General features: G+C 42.3%; 1 protein-coding gene across 3 annotated transcripts in view; it reads left to right on the plus strand.

The window, feature by feature from the left end:
* Positions 1-26,807, plus strand: part of ACSL5 (acyl-CoA synthetase long chain family member 5) — a 56,835-nt gene that overhangs the window by 12,763 nt on the left and 17,265 nt on the right. For 2 of the 3 annotated variants that reach the window (XM_052661194.1, XM_052661193.1), the window contains exons 2-6: positions 14,535-14,719; positions 18,272-18,380; positions 24,056-24,120; positions 24,247-24,348; positions 26,614-26,713. In XM_052661194.1, coding sequence (XP_052517154.1) covers positions 14,535-14,719; positions 18,272-18,380; positions 24,056-24,120; positions 24,247-24,348; positions 26,614-26,713 — 561 coding nt within the window. The remainder of the gene's footprint in view (positions 1-14,534; positions 14,720-18,271; positions 18,381-24,055; positions 24,121-24,246; positions 24,349-26,613; positions 26,714-26,807) is intronic. The other variant, XM_052661196.1, reaches the window with a different exon arrangement.

The raw sequence follows: 26,807 nt of genomic DNA on the forward strand, positions 1-26,807 counted from the left end.
CGACCCAGGGATCGAACCCACGTCTCTTATGTCTCCTGCATTGGCAGGCAGGAGTTCTTTACCACTAGTGCCCCCTGGGAAGCCTGGTATTTCACACAGTTCTTTCCTTATCAATATATACAGATCTGCTTTATTTTTCTTAATGTGCTCAGTTGCTTAGTCGTGTCCAACTCTTTGTGACCCCACAGAGTATAGCCCACCAGGCTCCTCTGTCCATGGGATTTTTCCAACAAGAATACCAGAGTGGGTTGCCATTTCCTCCTCCAGAATTCTCTCTAATACCTGCCAATAATTCTGTTGTATGTAAGTGGTATAATTTATCTGGTTATTCTCCTATCAAGGAAGGCTTTTCTGGTGTCTGATATTATCAACAATCCTATAAATTTAATGATGATGACCATAATAGCTAATACCTGAGCCTGTGGGTGAGGCATTGTTCTAGGCACAACACAGGTACATTAACTTCTTTAATCATAAGGATAGTCTTATGAGGGAGACATTAGTAATGCCATTTTATAGACGCAGAGGTACACAGAAGTTATTTACCCTAGGTCACAAAGGTGATCACAAAGATTGGGTGCAACCTGACTCAGAATCCACATTCCTAACCCATGACTCAGCCACTTAAAGTGATGCGCTTTATTGAATTTAGGTCTTTTCTACAAGATAAATTACTAGTCATGTCCTTAGGTCAAAAGGCACATAATTTAAATCATGGTTTCAGACAATAGACACATCCTTAAGGAGACTGCCCCAATTTACATCTCCATGATTGATCCTGCATTTAATACTGCTTCATCACTGCTAATCTGAAGGATGGGGAAATGGGATTTCATTTAGATTTGCATTTTAAAAAACTGTAAGTGAAGTTGAATATCTTTCCCCATTTTAAGTAGCCTGTTTGTTTTGCTTTGAACTTTCTGGTCATTCCCTCTACTCTTTGTTTTACTGGGGTATGTGCTGTTTTTCTTTGACTTCTAAGCATTTCTACTGAGGAAATGAGCTCTTTGCCTACCTGGAATATTTGATACTATTCCCAGTTGCTCTTTGACTTTGTCTTTGATATATTTTCTGCAGGGCAAGTATCTTTTAAAGTTTTGTATAAGCCAACATTTTCCTTGCACAGCTTCTAGGTTTTATGTCTGTCTTGAGTCTTCTCCATGTCAGGATTATAAAAAACAGTTCTCTCATATTTTTTATCCTCCGGTTCTCTCATAGCTTTCAATGTTTTCTATCTCGTCTTTGGTCCATCTTCAATGTATTTTCTAAAATAACTTATTTTTGGTTGTGCTGGGTCTTTGCTGCTGCTCACATGCTTTCTCTAGTTGCAGCCACGGAGGGCTACTCTCTTGTTGAGGTCCGCAAGCTTCTCACTGCGGTGGCATCTCTCGTTCCAGATCGCAGGCTGGGATCGGCAGCGGATAGGCTGAGTAGTTGCCACCCTCGGGCTCAGTAGTTGTAGCACATGGGCTTAGTTGCTTTGCAGCACGTGGAATCCTTCTGTCACGCGAGTGTTCATTCCTCGATTCTTTGTCTCGTCACAACAAAGATTTGGAGTGACGGACATTAAAGCCCCCTCGGCGTGCCACAGCTCTCAGGTCTTGGATAGACCGTGTTATAGCTCTGGGGTCTCGAATGGACTATGTCGTAGCTCTTAGACAAATCAGTGTTACAACTCAGTGTTACAGCTCTGTTTTATTTAGAAGATAGCAGGAAAATCCAACTTCGAGGCGTGAGGGCACGTCGATCTAAAGACACGAGAAGAGCGCCCCAGCGCGTGGAGGAGAGAGAGAGGGAGCTGGCTCTGGCTCTGGCTCTTCTATTTGTATGTTTATCTTTCCCTGGGCCTTTCTTATGTAAACTGGGCCAGCCAGGAGTGTTGTCTGTTTTACCTGAGGTCCTCACTCCGGTCCTGGGACCTTCTTTTGTTTCATTTTTGCGGGCTTTTCCCTTCCTTGACTTGTAGCCGCTGCCATTTTGGACTCCTTTTCCCTGTTCTGCCTACCTGACACTTCCAACCCAGGGATCGAACCCGTGTCCCTGCATTTGCAGGTGGATTCTTATCCACTGTACTACCAGGGAAGTCCTTCCAATGTATTTTTGTTTTAGGGGTAAGACAGAAATCAGCTTTAGGTATTCTGTTTGAATGGCTAGTCAGTTGTTTCAACACATTGACTAGAAGTGAAAAAAAAAAATCTATCTAAATTTGGACTGCAATTTAGTATATGATGATAGCATCCACTGAGGTTATTTCAGGATTATCTTGTTACATAGACTTGTCTATTGATAACCAAGAGAAAATTTCCATAGTAAACAAGTTTGGTAATGTTTACTTCACTGCTACCCACCCAATTCCGGTGATTTTTCAAAAATTTTCTATTTTCTGTAAGTTTTATTTTTTGGGGTGAGCTTTAACTTCTTAGTTTCCCATGAAAATCTTGTTAGTCTTTATTAGGGTTGCATTAAATGTATAGATGTATTTAGGAAGATAGGACCTCTTGACTATTTCAAGTATATCTTTCCATTTTTTTCAAGGTTTCACTTTTTAAATATGGATTTTACACATTTATTCTTTTATACACTATTGGGAATGGCACCTTTTCCATTATTTTCAAAATATAGGAAAGCTATTGATTTTCTGACTAGTGGTTTGGTAACTGGCCACCTTACCGAAGCCTTCCCTGATGGCTCAGCAGACAACAAATCTGCCTGCAATGCAGGAGATGCAAGAGACATGAGTTTGACCCCTGGGTTGGGAAGATCCTTTAGAGGTAGAAATAGCTATCCACTCCAGTATCTTGCCTGGAAAATCCCATGGACAGAGGAACCTGGTGGGCTTATAGTCCAAAGAGTTGGATAAGAATGACTGCGATGAGATGACACCTTATTGACATATCTCATAATTGCCTCTTATTTCTTTAGAGGAATTTTAGGATTCCCCTCTCAGCTACTTTTTTTTAAATTGGGAAATATGACAACAAATTTTATCTTGGATATAACTGATTATTGGTCCTTTTAATTTTTGAATGATTTAAAATAGCATGGGTACCTGGATCCTGGATGAAAGATGAGCAAGAAATATTGATTGTCATAAAATAAAAATAAAAATAATAACAGCATGGTTAGTTGAGGTTTACCCTCTTTAAGAACCAATGCTTTTCTGTATCTGCCTTTAAAAAATTATTATTATTTAAAATATTATTGAAATATAGTTGGTTTACAATGTTGTGTTAGTTTCAGGTATACAGCAAAGTGATTCAGTTATTCCTATGTATGTAAATATATATATTCTTTAATTTACATTCTCTTTCATTATAAGTTATTATAAGATGCTGAGTATAGTTCCCTGTCCTTATTATCAGCTTTTCCTCTGGCTAGATTTGCAAAACAAGTTTGTTGTCTCAAATCATATTATCTTTTATTTTTTAGTAGAAGAAAACTCTATTTGCTACATAAGAGTAAAGGTATAAGAGAAGGTGAAAACTCCTTAGTTCTTGAGGAAAGTAGGTGAAGGATCTTTCAATAGAACACTTATGTGGTTCACATTCATTGCATATTAAGGAAAAGTTTATCACTTCCTCCCAAGTGTACTCATGAGGCTATTGGTTTATAATGTCCTATTGATCTTTTGCCCTTATTTTGAAATTTGTCTATACATATTAACTATTCAGTTAAGGAATGAAATGTTGTTGCTGTTGTTGTTGCTAAATCATGTCTGACGCTTTTGTAACCCTATGGACTGTATCCTACTAGGCTCTTCTGTCCATGAGATTTTCCCAGCAAGAATACTGGAGTGGGTTGCCATTTCCTTCTCCAGGGGATCTTCCCCACCCAGGGGTCAAACCCACATCTCCTGCATTGGCAGGCAGATTCTTTACTGCTGAGCCAGCAGGAAAGACTTTGAGGAATGAAATGAAGCCCTCCTGAACTGAAGGTGGCAGAAAGTTAAGGGAAATAACAGTGAAGGCTGGGTTAGAACTTAAAGCCCAACCAAGAAAGCAGAACTTTCATATACAGCCTGCTAAATAACACACAGGCCCCTCTGGAGTCATTATGAGTTGTGAAGACTTGTGACATAGTCTCTAGGAGACAGTAGGTAATTCAGGATGGAAGAATGTTGATTAATTGGGTATAAGAACTTGGGGACCCTGGACTCTCTTTTAATGAGCTTTCTATCAGCACAGAATGAGCCCATACATACAGGAGAACACAAAAACCAGTTAAACCCAAATGAGTGGGCCACTTTCTAGAAGGCAACTTTTTTTTGTAAATAGCTTATAATTGCAATATATATTCATTACTGCATAGAAAAATAATTAGTTCTTCAAGCTTAAAAGCAAAGATAATTTGTCTTATTGTCCTTTGAATTCCAGAAATCCAGAGTAACAGAATTACATATTTCTAGGCTGGATTTTTTTCCCACTGGACACTGTAGATGACCTCATCTGATAAGATCCATCCTGTAGCTTCCTCTAAACCTGGAGGAATAGCCTGATCCTGACCAGCTTTTGATGTGTTAGAAATATATCCTTTTACCATCCGTTATCCCAAAACCAATATTGTCAAAATATTGATTGGGAATGCATGGCTCAAGATTGTCCAGAGTGATTTTTGATGATCTAAGATTAGAGAGCTTGTGGGTGGGGGAATTTTACTAAGGGAAAAATGAGTCAACTGAGAGTATGTAGAACAGATAATTCTGAACTAGAAAACTGATCATTTATTCAGTAACCAGTTGCTCATTGAAAGTTTCCTCTGTGCCAAGCATGATGCAGGCATTGGAAGCACCACAATGAACAAAACAAAAATCCCCATTCCAGTGAAAGCATCAGTTTAATAGAGGCAATGGACCAAAATGGACCAGGACTGTTTAAGAAAGCTGACAGTGACGTGAAGAAGAGAAACCAGGGTCTATGATAGCGTTTGAGGTCCAATAGGGTGATCCTAGAGAGCCTCTGAGGAAATGACATTGGAGTTGAGATCCTACCTAGAAGCAATACATGACCATTTCAAATTTGTGGGATAGCGTTTCAGGCAAAAAAGAAGAGCAAATGCAGAGACCCTAGGACTGGAGTAGACTTATGCTTGAAAAGCAGAATACATGGCAGAAAAATAAAATATTTTAAATGGAAGGAATAATGAGAAGAAAAATTATTTGTAGACTATAGGGGTAATCTGAAAGACTCATAGCAATAAACATCGTTGACCAAAAACATGAATTTAGAGTAGAAGGGGTCATTTAGGGACTTTATCCAAAGAAAACAAGACTTGAGACATGCTGCCCCAAATCTTCAAAGGAGCAAAACCCAAAGGTGAGTATGGGGTGGTTACAACTTAGGTACCAAGGCTGGTCCTGGGAGCTTGCAAGCAAGTATGAAGGCAGAAGGTGTCCTTCTGCCAGCTTGAAAAGTCAGTATGTCAGGAGCCAGATAAATAATGTTGGCTCTGGCCATCCAAACCACAGAGGAAAGGAGGGCCCTGGAGAGAATCAGGGGAAGGGCTGAGGACAGATGGGCATCAGAGGGGATGGGGCTTAGGCGTGTCAGTGTTACCACATCAAAAAGCAAAGGAAGCTTTCCACTTGGGGGAAGCCTGTGGCTTGTTCGACCATCTGTAGATAACTTCAAACAGGAACTCCTAGCTACAGCATAACACAGCTCTCCTTCCTCTTTTTTTTTTTTTTTTTTTTTTAACTGCTATTGCGCTTCTCCCTATTCCATTCTTTCCCAACTGGGAGTGACGTTAGGGAAGAAGAAATGCTTGCAGGGGTTTCCGTGGAGTGACAGGTCCAGAACTGTAATTCAAGTGACACAGGACACATGACGAGAGAGAGGGTGGCTTTCCCCCTTGTCATTTGAGTACCTCTGGAAGTGTTAGTAGATTCTAAAGTTTAGAATGGCAACCAGTCCAGTACTGGTGTAACCTGAAGGTCTTGCCTTCTTTCAAGCTCTTCAGTTTCTCCCATTTAAGCAGTGAGAGAGTTACATGATATGGTTGCAAATTCTCTCTAGTGCCAGAATCCTCAGTTTCAAAACGTGTCTGTGTTGTACATCAGAGAGGAGACTATCAAGATAGTGAAATGACAACCTATACATTGGGAGAAAATATTTGCAAATTATTTATCTGAAAAGAATCTAGTATCTGTAATATATAAAGAAAGCTTACAACTCAACAACTAAAGGACAAATAATAGCTCAATTTAAAAATAGGCAAATGGCTGAAACAGACATTTCTTCATAGAAGAAATGCAAATGACAAAAAGCAGATGAAAAGTTGCTCAACATCATTAGTCATAAGGGAAGTGCAGATCAAAACCAAAGTGAGATGCCATTTCAGGCCCATTAAAATGGCTATGATTAAAAAGAGAGAGAATAGCAGAAGTTGGTAAGGATGTAAAAAGCTGGAATCCTTTACGTTGCTGGTTGGAATATAAAAATGATACAGCTACTATGGGAAACAGTTTGGTGATTCTTCAAAAAGTAAACAGAAGATTACCATGTGAACCAGCAATTCCACTATTACATATTTACCCCCAAATAATTGAAAATAGATATTCAAACAAGACTTATATACACGTCATAGCACTATTCACCGTATCCAAATGGTGGAAACAACCCAAATATCCACCAGCTGATGAATGGGGCAGCAAAACGTGGTCTATCCATACACTGAAATTTTATTCAGCCATAAGAAGGGATGAAATGTAATACCAATACATGCTAAACTGTAAACATGGATAAACCTTAAAAATATTAAGTGAAAGAAATTGGACACAAAGGTCACATATTATCTGACTCCACTTATATGAAATATTCAAAATCGGTACATGCTGAGTTGGCAAAAAAGTTTATTTGGGTTTTTCCATAACACCTTACTGGAAAACCCAAAGGAACTTCTTGGCCAACCCAATACACAGAAACAGAAAGTACATTAGTGGTTGCCAAGGGTGTGGGGAGGAGAGAACAAGAGTGACAGTTTAATGGGTGCATGGTTTCCGCTGTTTGCTGTGATGAAAATGTATTGGAAATAGCTAGAGATGGTGGTTACACAACCCTGTGAACGTACTGAATGTTACTAAATTGTCCATTTTAAAAGTGGTTTATTCTACGTTATGTGAATTTTACCTCTATTTTAAAAAATATGGGAGCCATAGAGAAAGGAACTGAAATTCTGTGTATAGCCTGTGTGGATACCTGATCGGCAATAGCAAACAAAAGTGAGTAAGCTATTTCAGCTGACGAAATAGATTCATCCTTCAGTGTTTACTGCAAACAAAGCCACTTGCCAGTTGTAGGCAAGGTAGTGAAGTGGTCGAACTCATCCCATTTATGGTCAATAGGACAGGAGTATGTATAAAATGGACGTGAGGTAGCTCCTCTTGGCTGTTCCTGCGCCATCGCAGCCTGGCACTCTCGGCCACTGTCCCTGACCTCGGACGTGGGGTAACTCCTCTTGGCCACCACCCTTCGGGCATGGGGTCCTCCCGGCTTCTGCCCCTGACCTCGGACGTGGGGTAGCTCCTCTCGGCTGTGCTATGTGCGCCGGTGGCAACTGCCCGAGGCCAGGGGCGGCGGCCAGGAGGAGCAACCCCACGTCCAAAGAGCAGTGGCTGCGCGGGCACAGGAGGGCCTAGAGGAGTGATTCCACGTTCAAGGTCAGAAGGGGCGGCGATGAGGAGATGCCCCTCGTCCAAGGTAAGGAACAGTGGCTGTGCTTTGCTGGAGCAGCCATGAAGAGATATTCTACCTCTAAGGTAAGAGAAACTCAAGTAAGACAGTAGGTGTTGCCAGAGGACATCAGAGGGCAGACACACTGAAACCGTACTCACAGAAAACTAGTCAATCTAATCACACTAAGACCACAGCCTCGTCTAACTTAATGAAACTAAGCCATGCCCGTGGGGCCACCCAAATCGGGCAGGTCATGGTGGAGAGGTCTGACAGAATGTGGTCCACTGGTGAAGGGAATGGCAAACCACTTCAGTATTCTTGCCTTGAGAAGCCCATTAACAGTATGAAAAGGCAAAATGATAGGATACTGAAAGAGGAACTCTCCAGGTCAGTAGGTGCCCAGTATGCTACTGGAGATCAGTGGAGAAATAACTCCAGAAAGGATGAAGGGATGCAGCCAAAGTGAAAACAATACCCAGTTGTGGATGTGACTGGTGATAGAAGCTGTAAAGAGCAATATTGCATAGGAACCTAGAATGTTAAGTCCATGAATCCAGGCAAATTGGAAGTGGTCAAACAGGAGATGGCAAGGGTGAACGTCGACATTCTAGGAATCAGCAAACTAAAATGGACTGGAATGGGTGAATTTAACTCAGATGACCATTATATCTACTACTGTGGGCAGGAATCCCTTAGAAGAAATGGAGTAGCCATCATGGCCAACAAAAGAGTCCAAAATGCAGTACTTGGATGCAGTCTCAAAAACGACAGAATGATCTCTGTTCGTTTCCAAGGCAAATCATTCAGTATCACAGTTATCCAAGTCTATGCCCCAACCAGTAACGCTGAAGAAGCTGAAGTCGAACGGTTCTATGAAGACCTACAAGACCTTTTAGAACTAACACCCACAAAAGATGTCCTTTTCATTATAGGGGACTGGAATGCAAAAGTAGGAAGTCAAGAAACACCTGATGAAACAGGCAAATTTGGCCTTGGGATATGGAATGAAGCAGGGCAAAGGCTAATAGAGTTTTGCCAAAAGAACACACTGGTCATAGCAAACACCCTCTTCCAACAACACAAGAGAAGACTCTACACATGGACGTCACCAGATAGTCAACACCGAAATCAGAATTCTTTGCAGCCAAAGATGGAGAAGCTCTATACAGTCAACAAAAACAAGACCAGGAGCTGACTGTGGCTCAGATCATGAACTCCTTAATTGCCAAACTCAGACTTAAATTGAAGAAAGTAGGGAAAACCACTAGACCATTCAGGTATGACCTTAGGATTATACAGTGGAAGTGAGAAATAGATTTAAGGGCCTAGATCTGATAGATAGAGTGCATGATGAACTATGGACTGAGGTTCGTGACATTGTACAGGAGACAGGGATCAAGACCATCCCCATGGAAAAGAATTGCAAGAAAGCAAAATGGCTGTCTGGGGAGCCCTTACAAATAGCTGTGAAAACAAGAGAAGCAAAAAGCAAAGGAGAAAAGGAAAGATAAAAGCATCTGAATGCAGAGTTCCAAAGAAGAGCAAGAAGAGATAAGAAAGCCTTCCTCAGTGATCAATGCAAAGAAATAGGGGAAAACAACAGAATGGGAAAGACTAGAGATGTCTTCAAGAAAATTAGAGATACCAAGGGAACATTTCATGCAAAGATGGGCTTGATAAAGGACAGAAATGGTATGGAACAGAAGCAGAAGATATTAAGAAGAGGTGGCAAGAATACACAGAAGAACTGTACAAAAAAGATCTTCATGACCCAGATAATCACGATTGTGTGATCACTCACCTAGAGCCAGACATCTTGGAATGTGAAGTCAAGTGGGCCTTAGAAAGCATCACTACGAACAAAGCTAGTGGAGGTGATGGAAGTCCAGTTGAGCGATTTCAAATCCTGAAAGATGATGCTGTGAAAGTGCTGCATCCAATATGCCAGCAAATTTGGAAAACTCAGCAGTGGCCACAGGACTGGAAAAGGTCCATTTTCATTCCAATCCCAAAGAAAGGCAATGCCAAAGAATGCTCAAACTGCCGCACAATTGCACTCATCTCACACGCTAGTAAAGTAATGCTCAAATTTCTCCAAGCCAGGCTTCAGCAATACGTGAACCATGAACTTCCAGATGTTCAAGCTGGATTTAGAAAAGGCAGAGGAACCAGAGATCAAATTGCCAACATCCGCTGGATCATGGAAAAAGCAAGAGAGTTCCAGAAAAACATCTATTTCTGCTTTATTGACTATGCCAAAGCCTTTGACTATGTGGATCACAATAAACTGTGGAAAATTCTGAAAGAGATGGGAATACCAGACCACCTGACCTGCCTCTTGAGAAACCTATATGCAGGCCAGGAAGCAACAGTTAGAACTGGACATGGAACAACAGACTGGTTCCAAATAGGAAAAGGAGTACGTCAAGGCTGTATATTGTCACCCTGCTTATTTAACTTCTATGCAGAGTACATCATGAGAAACGCTGGGCTGGAAGAAGCACAAGCTGGAATCAAGATTTCCGGGAGAAATATCAATAATCTCAGATATGCAGATGACACCACCCTTATGGCAGAAAGTGAAGAGGAACTAAAGAGCCTCTTGATGAAAGTGAAAGAGGAGAGTAAAAAAGTTGGCTTAAAGCTCAACATTCAGAAAACGAAGATCATGGCATCCGGTCCCATCACTTCATGGGAAATGGGGAAACAGTGGAAACAGGGTCAGACTTTATTATTGGGGGGCTCCAAAATCACTGCAGATGGTGATTGCAGCCATGAAATTAAAAGATGCTTACTCCTTGGAAGAAAAGTTATGACCAACCTAGATAGCATATTCAAAAGCAGAGACATTACATTGCCAACAAAGTTCCGTCTAGTCAAGGCTATGGTTTTTCCTGTGGTCATGTATGGATGTGAGAGTTGGACTGTGAAGACGGCTGAGCGCCCAAGAATTGATGCTTTTGAAGTGTGGTGTTGGAGAAGACTCTTGAGAGTCCCTTGGACTGCAAGGAGATCCAACCAGTCCATTCTAAAGGAGATCAGCCCAGGGTGTTCTTTGGATGCAATGATTCTAAAGCTGAGACTCCAGTACTTTGGCCACCTCATGCGAAGAGTTGACTCATTGGTAAAGACTCTGATGCTGGGAGGGATTAGGGGCAGAAGAAGAAGGGGACAACAGAGGATGAGATGGCTGGATGGCATTACTGACTCGATGGAAGTGAGTCTGAGTGAACTCTGGAAGTTGGTGATGGACAGGGAGGCCTGGTGTCCTGCGATTCATGCGGTTGCAAAGAGTCAGACACGTTTGAGTGACTGAACTGAACTGAACTGATGTATAAAATGAAGGCTCAAGAATTGGTAGAGCATGATCCAGATTAATTAAACCTAATGTGTATGTATTTCCCCTCCCATACATATACATATGTCCATTCTTCCCTCAACCCCCCCTTTTTAAAAAATATTTATTCATTTATTTAATTTGGCTGTGTTGGGTCTTAGCTGCGTCATTGGGCTTCTCTAGTTCTGGTGAATGGGCTTCAGAGCACTCATTCTCAGTAGTTGCCCTGCAGCATGTGGGATCTTAGTTCCCCCACCAGGGATCAAATCCACGTCCTCTACATTGGAAGGCAGATTCTTATCCACTGGACCACCAGGGAAGTCCCCAGTTACTATGTTTTCATTTATACCATGCCAGACCTGTATTCATTTAACCAGAAGTTAAAATTTAGCTTTCATAAAGATCCAGTGTTCCGGGTTTTCTAGAGAAACAAAAATCTGACCTTCCGATGACCCTGGGTTCACATTACTACACTGTAATCAGCCGGTGTGGACAGCGAGTGCCACTGTTAGACAGGCCAAGGGCTCTTTCTCTCCTCCCTTCATGTTACCTGCCAGGAAGTTCACCCCCCCTCTTCCCCATCCTGCTGCTGCTGCTAAGTCGCGTCAGTCGTGTCCGACTCTGTGCGACCCCAGAGACAGCAGCCCACAAGGCTCCTCTGTCCCTGGGATCCTCCAGGCAAGAACACTGGAGTGGGTTGCCATTTCCTTCTCCAATGCATGAAAGTGAAAAGTGAAAGTGAAGTCGCTCAGTCGTGTCTGACTCTTAGCGACCCCATGGACTGCCCCCCACCAGGCTCCTCCGTCCATGGGACTCTCCAGGCAAGAGTACTGGAGCGGGGTGCCATTGCCTTCTCCTCCCCATCCTACCCTGGCACATTTAACCTTTAATCCTCTTTCAAAATTTTTGTTTACAAAGTCTCCCATTAAATCTCCCATTAAGACATAAATCTGCCTTGCGTAAGATGAGAGCAAATGTCTGAAGGGCAACAACTTGTTCTTGAGGCCAAAAAGGGGGTGCAGGTAAAAATCTCTTCTTTGAGGGTGGGATGAGAGCAGAAGGCAGAACCCCAGATCCTAAGATACCACCAGACTGGTGGCAGAATCCAGGCTGAGGCCGGAGAGGTTGCCAGTGGGCAGAGGTGGGTGAGCACAAAGCAGGTTGCTCCTCACTGCTGCCTTTCTATGCATTTTGCACCTTTTTCTGGGGCGGCCCCCCTTATCAGGCTGGCTTGGATGGCCAGCCTCTGGAGAGACAATGTCCCGCATGGCTGGCTCTTGAATGAGTTTTGCCTCCTGGACTGCCCCTTCATACAAGCCTGGGTAAAGCCAGACTCCAAAAACTCCAGCTCTCAGAATCCTGGCAGACTGTGACAACAGCACCTGTTGTTAGGTAACCTACCACCTGGGGATCTGGCTTTTATTTTTAAGCTTCTTTCTTTTTTTTTCCACCTTAACACAACATGGAAGAAACCAGAGTTGGGACAGTCATCTCAGGCTCTGGAAGTTCCATTTTCCTCCAAACAATGTCAAGAGACTACTCCGAATTCAGATAATAACCAATTAGAGGCAGAAAAAAATGATGAAAAGTGACTCACGGTTTCTTGTGACTGTTCCTGCTCCCGCACAAAATTTCTAGGCTTTATAAAAGCCTCTGTGAGAGTGAGCTGAACTGTTTTTCTTAATGGAGAAGTTTCCAGATGCCTGCTAGTGGCAGCTGCCTCAAAGCTCGAATGGTGACTCTGAGTTTGATCTGATAAAGTTCTTTGTTGGACTTTATTCACTCTCTTGATTTTGAGTCAGAATGTTTGCTCTTGTCTCTTGAGATATTGTTCTGTAGAGCATTATAGTAAATTTTTGTTGTTGTTCAGTCGCTCAGTTGTGTCCAGCTCTTTGCGACGCCATGCACTGCAGCACCCTAGGCTTCCCTGTTCTTCCCTATATCCCAGAGTTTGCTCAAACTCATGTCCATCAAGTTGGCGATGCCATCCAGCCATCTCATCCTCTGTCGTCCCCTTCTCCTCCTGCCCCCAATCCGTCCCAGCATCAGAGTCTTTTCCAATGAGTCAACTCTTCGCATGAGGTGGCCAAAGTACTGGAGTTTCAGCTTCAGCATCAGTCCTTCCAGTGAATATTCAGGATTGATTTCCTTTAGGATTGACTGGTTTGATCTTGCTGTCCAAGGGACTCTCGAGAGTCTTCTCCAGTACCACAGTTCGAGAACATCAGTTCTTCAGTGTTCAACCTTCTTTATGATCCAACTCTCCCATCCACCCATGACTACTGGAGAAACACATACAACATCTGAACATCCTTTGCTGTGACTCATAAACTGCTGGATGAATTCAGCCTCCTTGAACTCTATGGCTAGACTCTGTAAGGAGGAAATGAGTTGTGGTTTTGTCGATTTTAATGGGGAGGCAGCAGTGGGAAATGGTGAATGACCTTGGACAAGAAGTCACTTTACTTTTGGGAGTTTCTATTTTCTTATCTGTAAAATGTGACTTTGTGATATTGGTTGAAATAAATTAGATAATCCATGCAAACAACCCAGCTTGGTGCCTGGCATACAGTTGGTGCTCATATGTTTGCTGCTGTTATTGCCCTAATCAAGTCTGAAAGTTTTGAGGCAAGACCTGGAAGAGATAATGTCAGTGAGAATAAGGTCCTAGGATCTACCCAAATGTTAATGCCTCGTTATAGAGTAGTTTGAAGCTAAAGCTGGCTGGAAGCTACAAGTAAAGTTGAGTTGTGAAGGGAAGATTTTGTTTCTTTTGATTCCTAGAGATCTCTTCCTGGCTTAAATCTTCAATGCCTCCCGGCTACCATGTTTCGGGCCCATTCTCCAGCCACCTTTCTGCAGACCTGGCTAAAGTTGTCTCTGATAAAAATTATTCCTCCAGGTTCCCTGGAGAAAGAGGACTTTGGACCCAGCAAGTTTTCATGCTTTTGATCTCTGAGACTCTCCTGATGGCTCAGAAAATAAAGCGATGAGCAAGGCATATCTGGGCCAGCAGGAAATGTTCTTCACAGGAGAACACATAATTTCTAAGATGGGTGGTATTACCTCTCCAGAGGTTCCGTCTTCTATTTGGCTGATACCAGGGAGAAGCAGTCGTAAGAGTCCTTCATGACCCTCCGTCTGCCTGGAGGGAAAGCTCTCTGGAGCCCCCTCCTTTGACTACCAGCTTATGTTGGATCCAGAGGGCTTCTTCTAGGGTTTGTGAACCAAAAAATAAAGCAGTAGTCATTTCTCAAAATTGTCTGGGAAATGATTAACCTCTTTCCTTTGATCCTTTCCCACTTGTGGGAGGACAGTCAAGTAGCCAGGGTGGAGAACGTATTCTAGTATTTCCGACATTGCTAAGGTAAACAGTGGGAGGAATTCAGCTGCTAGAGTGGTTAACCATCGCTATTTGGAGGGTTAGAAGCTGTGTATGTGTGTGTAACTTCTGTAAGCATAGAGAGCTGTTTGAGCAAAAAAAAAGTACAGCAATTTCCTCTTTTTCTTTCCTTTTTTTTTTACAGGCTTGAATTTCCTGCTGCTTTTCATAAAGATGCTTTTTATCTTTAACTTCTTGTTTTCCCCACTTCCAACCCCGGCACTGATCTGCGTCCTGACCTTCGGAGCTGCCATCTTCCTGTGGTTGGTTAACAGACCTCAGCCCACCTTGCCTCATGTTGATCTGAACAAGCAGTCGGTGGGAATTGAGGTAACATGCCAATTACCTTTGCAGTTTGTCAGCCTTCATGGAACACAAACTGTAACTCAAGACCTTAGGAGAGGTGGTAAAGGAGACTGGGAGTAGTGTGGGAAAGTAAGCCTTTTTGATTAGCAAAAAGAAATAGAAAATCTACAAGTTGAAAGTTCTAGTAATGGTACATTTTTGTTTGTAATGAAATCACAGATTTTACTGGTTTTATGATGCCAAAAATCTAGATGTGGGACTGGCAAACTATAGCATGCAGCAAAAATCCACCTTTATCCATGTGAGCAAGCTAAGAAGATTCTTTATATTTTTCAAAGGATGTGTAAAAAGAATAAAAGAAAGGGCTAGACAGTATGTGTTCCACAAAGCTTAAAGTATTTACTATCTAGCCTGTTGCAGGAACACGTTGCTGACCCACAGTCTAGATGATAGAGTTAGGACTCTGCAGACAAAGAACATTTTCATTGAGAAACACCATGTCTAAGAATGGTTAAAAAAAAAAAAAGTTATTGAAATCAATTCCAGCTTTGAGTTAATAGTCTCTCTTAAAACTGACAGACATTGAACTGGGCTTCTCCCCTCAATTCCTTGACATTTTAGCAAATCGTACCATTTCCTATATCTCTGAACTCTGAGGGATAGCGCTGTGAATTATCTCTCATGATTTTTCATCTTCAACACTTCTCAGAGAAGAAAGCATTAAAGCTAACCCTTTCTGATTTTGTTACAAACTCTGTGCTCCTAGTTGGGAATCTGACTCCAAGTTGCCTCCATTCTCCACCACCCTCCCTTTTATTTGGAAGATTTTCATCAGCATCTTACTGTCCCTATAATCCCGATACTTCAGGCTGCCATGTCTTTTCAATCATCCCTTTCCCCTGAGTCTTTAAGAGCAGACTGTTGATTTCCCCTCGTGAACTTCAACCCACTGAGGTCTGACCTTTATCACTATCATCCCCTCAGACTTCTCTACATCACTCATAATCTAACTTCTAAATTCAGTGATTCACAACAACGTACTACTGTACAGTACAGGGAACTATATTCAGTATTCTGGCATAAACCATAGTGGAAAAGAATATAAAAAAGAATGTATATATGTGCATAACTGAATCATTTTGCTGTGCATCAGAAATTAACACTACATTGTAAATCAAGTATACTTCAATAAAGAATAAATTTTAAAAATAAATTCAATGATTCTTCCTCTCAATTGACTTGACACTTCCTTCTTAAAACTTCTTCCTTTGCATTTCATCATATCCTTCAGTGGGATTTCTTCCTAATTCCAAGATAGTCTTTCTTTGTCACTTAGATTCTTTCCTCTCTTTATCCTAGAGTTTCAGTCTCACCAACTTTTGATTCCTTTGAAGCAAGGATTGGCAAACTTGTTCCATGAAGGCCAGATAGTGAAGAGTTTAGGCTTTGCAGACTACATGGGTTGTGTTGCAACTATTCAACTCTGCTGTTACAGTGAGAAAGCACCAAGAGATATGTAAATGAGGTCAGGGCTGTGTTCCAATAAAACTTTATTTAAAAGTTGGCTAGCCATGTTTGGCCCCAATTATAGTCTGCCAATCCCTGCTTTCAATCCTCACAGCTTTTGAGAAAACCTCCCTCTAATATGATATGAATATGTACCTGAAAGGCTCTGACACCCAAATCTGACCTCTCTTTTGAGTTCCAGTTCATCTCAGTGACACTTGAGTACCTCAGGCTCCACTCATCTTTCTATTGCATGTTTTCTCCCTTACATATCAATGTGCGCACACACACACACACACACACACACACACATACCACTCTTGCATACACACCTACACCGTTTCCTGCTTCGCCTCCTGGTCTATCTCAGTTAAATGCATCTCTTCTTACCCAGTTGCCAAAAGTTGAATCATCTTTCATTCTTCCTCAATGCTGTCTATGTAAGTAGAGAGCAAGATCCCATCTTTCTTTCCTAGAAACAGAACTTTGTTTTTGATGTCTTGACTTAATGTGACATCTGATGGAAATCTTCCCTGATGCTCCAGATTAAGTCAGGTCTTTTGTTAGGGTCTCATGGGTTCTCTTGGACTCTCATAGCCGCTATCTTGGTAGTAACTTGCAGTTTTGAATGCCTGCTTAATTGATGGCAAGGCTTCTCTAACTTCCATGAGGGTTGAATCATACCTCTAGCTCCTATGGCAGCTCCAGGATATCTAGATCAGGACTGGATCCTAAAGTTCCAGAGGACATTTCTAGACACATCCCTAGCTATGCCCTCATTCTCAAATACCCTGTTCTTGAGCTGCCCATCAGAATCTGCAATGTGTTTTCTTGCCTTCTTTTTTTTAAGTTGAAGAGTAGTTGATTTACAATTATTCATTTCAGGTGAACCACATAGTGATTTTTTTTTTTTGCAGATGATATTCCATTATAGGTTATTACACGATACTGGGTGTACTACCCTGGGCTATACAGTAAATCCTTGTTACTTCCTCTGCATCTTTATTCAGGCTATTCCTTCACTCTGTTCTCCTTTCCCTCCATTCTATGAAACCACACGTTTTTGGTAAATGCTTACTGTCTTCAGAGTCTCTATTGAAATATTATTTCTTCTCTGTAGGCTTTCTGTTTGATTCAGGATTGGTTACTTCATTCATCTCCCAAAACATATGTTGTTATTACAGTGTGTACATCCCAGTATTATATTTGCATGTTTCCCCCTTCTCGCCCTACCCCAACTCCCAAAACTCTCATTTATGTGGCAGTCATGGGCAGATCCCATGGGGAAGGGAAAGTGTATCCACTCCAGTATTCTGGGCTGGAGAATTCCATGAACAGTATAGTCCATGGGGTTGCAAAGAGTCAGACAAGACTGAGCGCTTTCACTTTCACTTTCACTTCACTTTCACGGGTGGTACTTTTGTCTTAACCCACTTTGCATCTACAGTATTTGCACAGTGCCTTGAACATAGTATACATTTGATAGATGTTTAAACTTAATACGATTTTTTATAAAAGGGCTTCCCTGGTGGCTCAAATAGTAAAGAATCTGCCTGCAATTTAGGAGACCTGAGTTCAATCCCTGGGTTGGGAAGATCCCCTAGGGGAGAGCATGGCAACCCACTTCAGTATTCTTGCCTGGAGAATTCCGAATTCTGTGTCTTAGGGAGGAGCATGGACAGAGGAGCCTGGCGGGCATGGGGTCACAAAGAATCGGACACAACTTAGCAATTAAGCCCAGCACAGCACATAACTATAATATTGTCTCTCCTGTGTGTGTGTGTGTGTGTATGTGTGTGTGTGTGTATGCGTGTGTGATTGAGTGCATATGCATATACCTAGGGAGGTGGAGGGAAATTACTAAAAATATAACTGCGACAATCTCTGGGTTTCTCTGATATGAAGATACCACAATTTTGAGACTTAAAAAAACTGATTGATTGAATACTAAAAGAGACATCAGTGTGACCTCAATAGTCAGTATTTATGTTCTTTTCAGTTCAATCCATACAGGTTTGGAAAGGGTGGGGAAAGACTCAGGCTTGACCTAAACTCGATCTTGTGTCTTAGGGAGGAGCACGGAGAAGTATTTTCCAGAAGGACAATGACCTACTACACTACTACTTCTCAGATGCCAAGACGCTATATGAAATCTTCCAAAGAGGACTTGCTGTGTCTGGTAAGCCTGGATGTTTCCCCTGGCCTGTAAGACCAAGGTGGGCTCTTGTTCCCTACCTCTCCTTCCCTGTCTCACTTCTAAAACTTCGTTTAAATATGGTGGTCTGAGAAGAATTAAAAATACAGCATGGCAGGGACATTAGCAGAGGATCTGGGTGGGTGCTGGAAGCTGTGTAGCAGGACAGATTGGGCTTGAAATCCAATTTTTCTATTGCTAGCTGTGTGACTGCACAAACCACTTTGCCTGTCTGAATCTGGTTCTCATTTAATACAAGGAGAACTTCCTGGCCAAGTTGTTGTTGAAGAGTTAACAGTAGGAAAATATTTTGGGTGATTCACTAGTACATTTGTTTAGGAGGATGTGTTTCATAAATGTAGCTCCCTGCATTATAGAATCTGAGCTAGAATTAGCATTCAGGCCTCCTGACTTTTTACCTTGACCTTGCCCCTAGTATTGTACTGCTGGCCCTTGCTGCTCTTAGTATCACAGAAGGTAATTGTCTCTTGGACTTTCCTAGAAGCATTATCCCATGACCTTTGGTAGGTTCATTTTCAGTGAATGAAACAAGTACATCAAGGTTCAGTACTTGTATCCGATATCATTGAACACAATGCTGGGTATACTAACTTCCTTTCAAAATCAACAGGCTTATAACTCTCCCTATATTTTAAAAAAATGTTTAATTTATCTATTTGGCTGCATCAGGTCTTAGTTATGGCATATGGCATCTAGTTCCCTGACCAGGAATCAAACCCAGGCCCCCTGCTTTGGAAGGTCGGTATTTAGCCACTGGACCACCAGGGAAGTCCCACTCTCCCTATAACTTTTTTTCTTTAGGGTGATATTCTGTCCAGGTAGAGGTTTACCTATGTGACTTTTTGTCCTCCACTTCCCTTCTGCCTTTTAACTCCGTGAGTCGGTGATGGACAGGGAGGCCTGGCGTGCTGCAGTTCACGGGGTCGCAAAGAGTCGGACACGACTGAGCAACTGAACTGAACTGACGACAATATTTAACAGCCAATTCCTGTTGAGTACTAACTACAGTACTGCATGGATAGCATCTACTTATTTTCTTACACCTCAGGGATTAGTTGTTGCACTGCTGCTGCTACGTTGCTTCAGTCGTGTCCGACTCTGTGCGACCCCATAGATGGCAGCCCACCGGGCTCCCCCATCCCTGGGATTCTCCAGACAAGAGTCCTGGAGTGGGGTGCCATTGCCTTCTCCGATTAGTTGTTATACACCCCCATTTAAATTTTTTATTTGTTGATGACTGTATCAGTCATCAATAAATCAGTCATCAGTGTCATCAGTGTCATCAGTCATCAATGTGCTCGGTCTTCACTGATGCTCACGGGCTTTCTCTAGTTGCAGCGAGAGGGCTTTCTCTTGTTGTGGTGTGCAGGCTTCTCATTGCAGTGGCTCCTCCCGTTGTGCAGCAGGGACTTTAGAGCATATGCAGGCTCAGTAGTTGTGGTGCCCCGGCTTAGTTGTCATGAGGCATGTGGTATCTTCCTGGACCGGGGATCAAACCCCTGTTCCCTGCATTGACAGGTGGATTTTTAACTACTGGACCAACAGGGCAGTCCAACCTCATTTTTTTAAATGAGGAAATAGAGACTCCGAGGTTCAGGAATATTTTGAAAGTGATAGAGCTAGAAAGTGTTGATGCTGATACTGAAATCTAAGTCTCTGTCTAGACTATTTTATTTTACATCAACTCTTAGGTGTTTTGTAAAAGTTGTTGCTCCTCAAGACAGTGAAGTGAAGTCGCTCAGTCGTGTCCGACTCTTTGCGATCCCATAGACTGTAGCCTACCAGGCTCCTCTGACCATGGGATTTTCCAGGCAACCCCTGAGTGGATTGCCATTTCCTTCTCCGGGGATCTTCCCAACCCAGGGCTCGAACCCGGGTCTCCCGCATTGTAGACAGACGCTTTACCGTCTGAGCCACCAGCAGTCAAGACAATGAAAATTTATTGTAAAGAAAGCTTCTATCTGAAGGTTCTAGAGTGGACTGTACTTAGTATTTCTGGCTCCACGTCAGTACTGGTTTAGATTTCCATCCATATAACAAACAAAAACAAACCAACCGCTAGTTTGTTTACTTATTTGACAACTTAAGATAGTATATAGCTAATACAATAGACTTTCCTTTGAGACTTTCCACTTTTTGAAGTTTTCTTCACTGAGCATAGATTGTTATTGGAACTAGATACAAGTCATTCAGCACACAGCATGTGGCACATAGGATACCTTCATTTAGAATTTTTTTTCAATGTTAAAGCTAAACAGATAAATTGGCTTCTCAAGTAAGTAGGCATGAAAAATCCAGCCTATTTCCATAGAAAAAAATGACACATCTGTTTACAACTGGGATGGAATACATCAGCCCTAACCTCTATCTTTATAGGGTTCCCAGATGGCTCTAGTGGCCAAGAACACACCTGTCAGTGCAAGAGACTTAAGAGACATGGGTTTGATCCCTGGGTTAGGAAGATCCCCTGGAGGAGGGCATGGCAACCCACTCCAATATTCTTGCCTGGAAAATGTCCATGGACAGAGAAGCCTGGCAGGCTATGGTCCACAGGGTTGTAAAGAATTGGAAACAACTGAAGCGACTTAACACAAACACACACAACCTCTATCTTTAATCCCTACCCAGTAGATGGTCCATGTTGAGAATCACCTGCACGCATGTGTGCTAAGTTCCTTCAGGCGTGTCTGATTCTGTGTGACCCTATGGACTGTAGCCCACCAGGCTCCTCTCTTCAGGGATTCTTCAGGCGAGAATACTGGAGTGGGTTGCCATGCCCTTCTCTGGGGAGAATTACCTGCAGGTAGTGTTTAAAATATAGATCCTCTGCTCCACTGTATTTTACTGAACTGGAATTCCAGATAGTTGCTGTTCAGTCGCTAAGTCCTGCTCAACTTTTTGCAGCGCCACAGACTGCTTCTCTGTCCTTCTCTATTTCCATGAGTTGGCTCAAATTCATGTACACTGAGTCGGTGATGCCATCCAACCATCTCATCCTCTGTCATCCCCTTCTCCTCCAAATATGAATTTTAAACAGAGCTTTCCAAGGGCTTTGTGTGCTGAAGGTTCAACTCTACCTAGCTTAGGGCCCCAATTTTGCTGAGAAGTTGTTAATGGGTGGATTCTTTATAGATGGCCATGTCTTAGAACAGAAGATCTAAGTTGATTAAATAAATCAAAGGCTAGGCTATTGCCTAGTCAGAACTTTGGCTAATCAAAGTGAAGCTGATTAGGGCACAGAGTTTAAGGAAACCCTAGTTGGTACCCCCTTGGGCCAATTATTTGACTTATTCCTTGACCATGGGCCTCTGCTAGTATTTTTATCCATAGGGAAGTGATAAGGAGATGCAGTAGAGTTTTTCTCTCCCTTATCAGCTCTGCCACTTAATGAGTGAGCTTGAAGTTGTTCAAGTTCATGATTCTTGGTTCCGTGGGGATAATGATAGTTATTGGGAGGACCCAATGAGTTAATGTGACAGCACAGAGTAAGCTAGGGACCATGAGAGGTACGTATCGCTGGGGGTTAATGTTAGTACAAACCAGTCCATCGGTAGAGTGGCACACACTGAAGGCTGGAGCAGTGGCTGTGAGCCCCTAAAGCAGGACTTGCCGGGCTTCAAGGAACATCTCAGTCTGAGACTTGACTTCTTGAGCATTCCATGCAGCTGTTTCAACAGAAAGAAAAAGCACTAATGTTTCCTGTGAATAGTCTCCATGTTCATTAAAAAAAAAAAAATCTCTTTAGTCAATGTGGCTGTCTCTTTCCTGCTTTCTTTCCTTTCTGCTCTGTCAGTTAGTCTGGAAGTTCACTTATTTGCCTCTGAATTCCTAATAACCTTCTCTTTGAATGCTTCCTTTTGGCTAGAACTGAAATCCCCTCAGCAATGTGGCTAGATCCTCTATGTAAAACTTCCTTCCTTTCTGCGCTCCTATTTATAACTCAGTTTCATTCTGGCTTAGATATGGGGGTTTCTCAGCCAGTTAGGGCATTTCCGTAGCCTCATAAGTACCGTAACTTCTGTGACTTCTGTGGCTGAAATGACTATTTCCTCTAGTAAGTGGATGTTCCCAAACTTACTCTAACTTTAAATAAGGCAGAATAGTTTCGATTTTCAGAAGTTTGATTCTTCTATTGTCAAATGTGAGACACAGTTGTAAAAATATTCAAGGCTAATGTACATGTGTGTGTACCCAAGTGCTCCTGTGTATTTCCTTATGAGTCTCAGTGTCTCAGAAGACACTCGCATATAAAGTACGTTACCAACTGATTCATGAAAGTCAATGAAGCTTAACAAATACGGGAAAAGGTCCCATTTTAATAGCTGTGAAAGAAGCTTAGACTAAAGTAATAACTTTTAAAATCTGTTAAACCAGAAAGACATATTAAAAAGTGACTATTTAGTGTCTATGACTTGATATTTGCTGGTGGGAGAAAAGGCAAATTGTCCCAACTGATTCCCCAAGCAATGTGGTGCTGGGTATCAAAAACCTGAGCTGTATAACATGGAACTCTGCTCAATGTCATGTGGCAGCTTGGATGAGAGGCGAGTTTGGGGGAGGATTGGATAGGTGTATATATACATGTGGCTGAGTCCCTTCGCTGTTCACCTAAAGAGTCACAACATCGTTAATCGGCTGTACCCCACTACAAAATAAAAAGTTAAAAAAAAAAACCCTGGGCTTTCTAACCAACTGTCCTCACCCCCAGCTCCTGCCACCCTTCCCAACCCAGTTATTTCATTTAAAATACTCTATTCTAAGGAAATGTTCTAACTTTGAAATGATCAATTTGAAAATATATATTGTAGCATTATTTGAGGTGTCAATTTTGGAAATAATCTCCATGCCCAAAATGAGATCAATTCAGCTATACACTAGAATCCTTCACTACTTGGCCATAATAAGGTCATTAAAATCTCTATAGAGAAGAAATAATAATGGGAATATTTGTATAAAATGGGGAAAGAAATCAGGATACCAAAAATATATGTGGAATGAAAATAACCTTGAAACAATCAAAGGAAGTATCAAAGAAAACACTTAATATCAGTCTTGATAATGGTGTTTATGTGATGAGATTATTGATGACTTGTATTTTTGTCTAAATTTTTATGAGCATTTTTTTTTACTGTGCACGTAGCTAAGTCGCTTCAATCATGTCTGACTCTTTGTGACCCTGTGGACGGTAGCCCACCAGTCTTCTCTGTCCAAGGAATTCTCCAGGCAAGAATACTGGAGTGGGTGGCCAAGCCCCTTTTTATTGTAGGGAAACTCAATCCAAGATTACCCAATACGGCTATTTGTGATCACTTGTAGGTTTTTGCTTGTTCACGTCATGTGGGCTAGTCCGTATTCATGGCTTTCCCCAGATGCCTGTCACCATGGAGGTCACATATTCCAAGATGGAAGCACCCCTGCTTTTCAGCATTTCCTAAACATTGCAGATGCAGTTTTCAGGGCTCTCTCTGTCTTTGAGAACTGAGTACTTATCACTTCTGCATTTCCTTGGCACGTAAGAGAAGCCTGCGTCCTTACTGGATTTATCCTTTGTGTCTTGTCTCTTCCTAACCTCCTTTTACTTTCTCTGGTCCAAAGAATTTGCAACTGGAGCTGATTTTCTCTTAATATTATGTTTTTAGACAATGGGCCTTGCTTGGGATATAGAAAACCAAACCAGCCCTACAGATGGCTGTCCTACAAACAGGTAAGTCAGGCCCATGATTTTGGATACATTCTTTTGCTTATGTGGTATCCTGAGCTAATTTGTTCTCTCTGGAGTCTTGATTGCTCTTTTTTTCTCTCTCTCTCTCTCTACCTCTCTCTTTTGTAGGTGTCTGATCGAGCAGAGTACCTGGGCTCCTGTCTCTTGCATAAAGGACATACACCATCACAAGACAGCTTTGTTGGCATCTTTGCTCAGAATAGGCCAGAGGTAACTGTGTTGAAATTAACTGAAAGAAATGAGTCGGGGCCAAGTCTAAAGACTTTAAGTGAAAGTGAAGTTGCTCAGTTGTGTCCGACTCTTTGCGACCCGTGGACTGTAGCCCACCAAGCTCCTCTGTCCATGGGATTCTTCAGGCAAGAATACTGGAGTGGGTTGCCATTTCCTTCTCCAGGGGATCTTCCCAACCCAGGGATCAAACCCAGGTCTCCCGCATTGCAGGCAGACGCTTTATCCTCTGAGCCATCAGGGACTTTAAACCCTACCCCAAATCCAGCACTCTGACTCTTGATGAAGACTTATGAAAGCAGTTTAAAGACCCAGACTCTTTAAATATTGTCCCAGTTGAAAGGGTTGTAGTGCTGGGCCTCCTTAATCTTGGCTGAATGTCTGGCACTATTTGCAGGTGACTGGGCTTCGCTCGTGTGTTCCCAGTTATGTGTCATTTTAAGCCAGTCTGTCATATGAGGAAAATAAGGAAGCTGTGAGGGGACTGGCAATTAAGAGCTTGAGGATGACGTGGAAAGGGATGAATTGGTATTAGAAATGGAACTTGCACATTGTCCCTGAACTAGTAACCAAGGCATCCACTTCTCCTGAGACCAGCTGCAGCCATCTTTCCACAGTGAGTTGAAAGCAGATTGTAGACATTAAAATGATTGGAATTAAGCTTATCTCCAAGTTTAGGTGAAGTCATTAGACCCAATATCCTCAGAGAAAAACCTTGGTGTGTTTTGGAATAGTTGCATGACATATGCTTACCCAAGCCAGTTGTTTGAAAATCCAAGGTGGGGGCAGGCCTGGCTGCACTTCTGGGTGCATCCATATATTCATCTTCCCTTAACCCAGCCTCAGAGATATCCTTGACTCTAGTTCGGGAACTTAACATCAAACCTGGTATCTTAGTCTATTAGGGCTGCCATGAAAATAATACCGCAGACTGGTGGCTTAAATAGCAGAAATTAATTTTCTCGCAGTCCTGGAGTCTATTCAAGATCTCCAGTTCAAGATCAAGGTGTCAGCAGGTGTGGTGTCTCCTGAGGCCTCCCTTCTTGGCTGTGGACAGCTGCCTTCTTGCTGTGCCCTCACTTGACTTTTTCTCTGCCATCCCCAGTGTGTCTTCCTCTTCTTATAAGGACAGTAGTTATACTGGATGAGGGTCGCATCCTCATGAGCTCTGTGCTGTGCTGTGCTTAGTCTCTCAATCATGTCTGACTCTTTGGGACTCCCTGGACTGTAGCCCGCCAGGCTCCTCTGTTCATGGAATTCTCCAGGCAAGAATACTGGAGTGGGTTGCCATGTCTTCCTCCAGGGGATCTCCCCAAGCCAGGGATCAAACCCAGGTCTCCCACATTGCAAGCGGATTCTTTACCATCTGAGCCACCAGGGAAGCCTAAGAATACTGGAGTGGGTAGCCTATCCCTTCTCCAGGGAATCTTAACCAATCCAGGAATCGAACCAGGGTCTCCTGTATTGCAAGCAGATTCTTTACCAGCTGAGCTTTATGATCTCATTTCGCCTTAATTCTTTTTAAAAGGTGCTATCAATAAAAACAATTGCCTTGGTGTTAGGCCTTTGACATGAATTTAAGGGGGAACATAATTCAGTTCATATTGACATTTAAGACCCACCATTATCAGGTTCTGACCCATCAGCCCAATTCACTTCCTGTCACTCTTTATGCTCTCTGATGTATATGTAGTCATGTCATGCAATCCTGCTTTGTTCATTCACTTCCTTCATCCTTCTCTGTCTCTATTTCCATACCCAAATCCTACCTGTCCTTCAGAGCCCTGCCCAATTTCTGTCACTTTTCCCAAAGTAGTTCCAGATAGCCATACTCCACCCCTGAGAGTGACTCTGTTTCCTTAAGACTCCCTAATGCTTTCCGTAACTTTTATGGATAGAACTTATTACACTCTACCTTTGTTTTTATAGTTGTCTCAGTACCCACCTTATCTCCTTTATTTAATTATATTTTATAGCATCAGCAATGGCAGTCCCTAAAGCATCACACACACAAAAAGAGATTAGAGGGGACTTCCCTGATGGTCCTGTGGTTAAAACTCTGTGCTTCAAATGCTGGGAGTCTGGGTTCCATCCCTGGTCAAGGAACTAGATTTCACATACCACTACTAAAGATTCTTTCTTTTAACACAGAGCCACCAAATAAGCATTTGTTGACTAAATGACTGAATTAACACACTTTGTCGTCAAAGCGTCTGCTAGTCCTTAATTGAACATCTCTCCATACAGTGGGTCATCTCTGAGTTCGCCTGTTACACGTACTCCATGGTAGCTGTGCCCCTGTATGACACCTTGGGAGCAGAGGCTGTCATACACATCATCAACAAGGGTAAACCTTTGCTCTTACATTTTAACTTGATTCTTTCTTGATGCTGAGTAGTTCCTCATTATTGGTTTTTGTTAACAGACCTAGAATGCTGTGA

The sequence above is a fragment of the Budorcas taxicolor genome, chromosome 23 (genome assembly GCF_023091745.1).
Source record: "Budorcas taxicolor isolate Tak-1 chromosome 23, Takin1.1, whole genome shotgun sequence".
NCBI lineage: Eukaryota > Metazoa > Chordata > Mammalia > Artiodactyla > Bovidae > Budorcas > Budorcas taxicolor.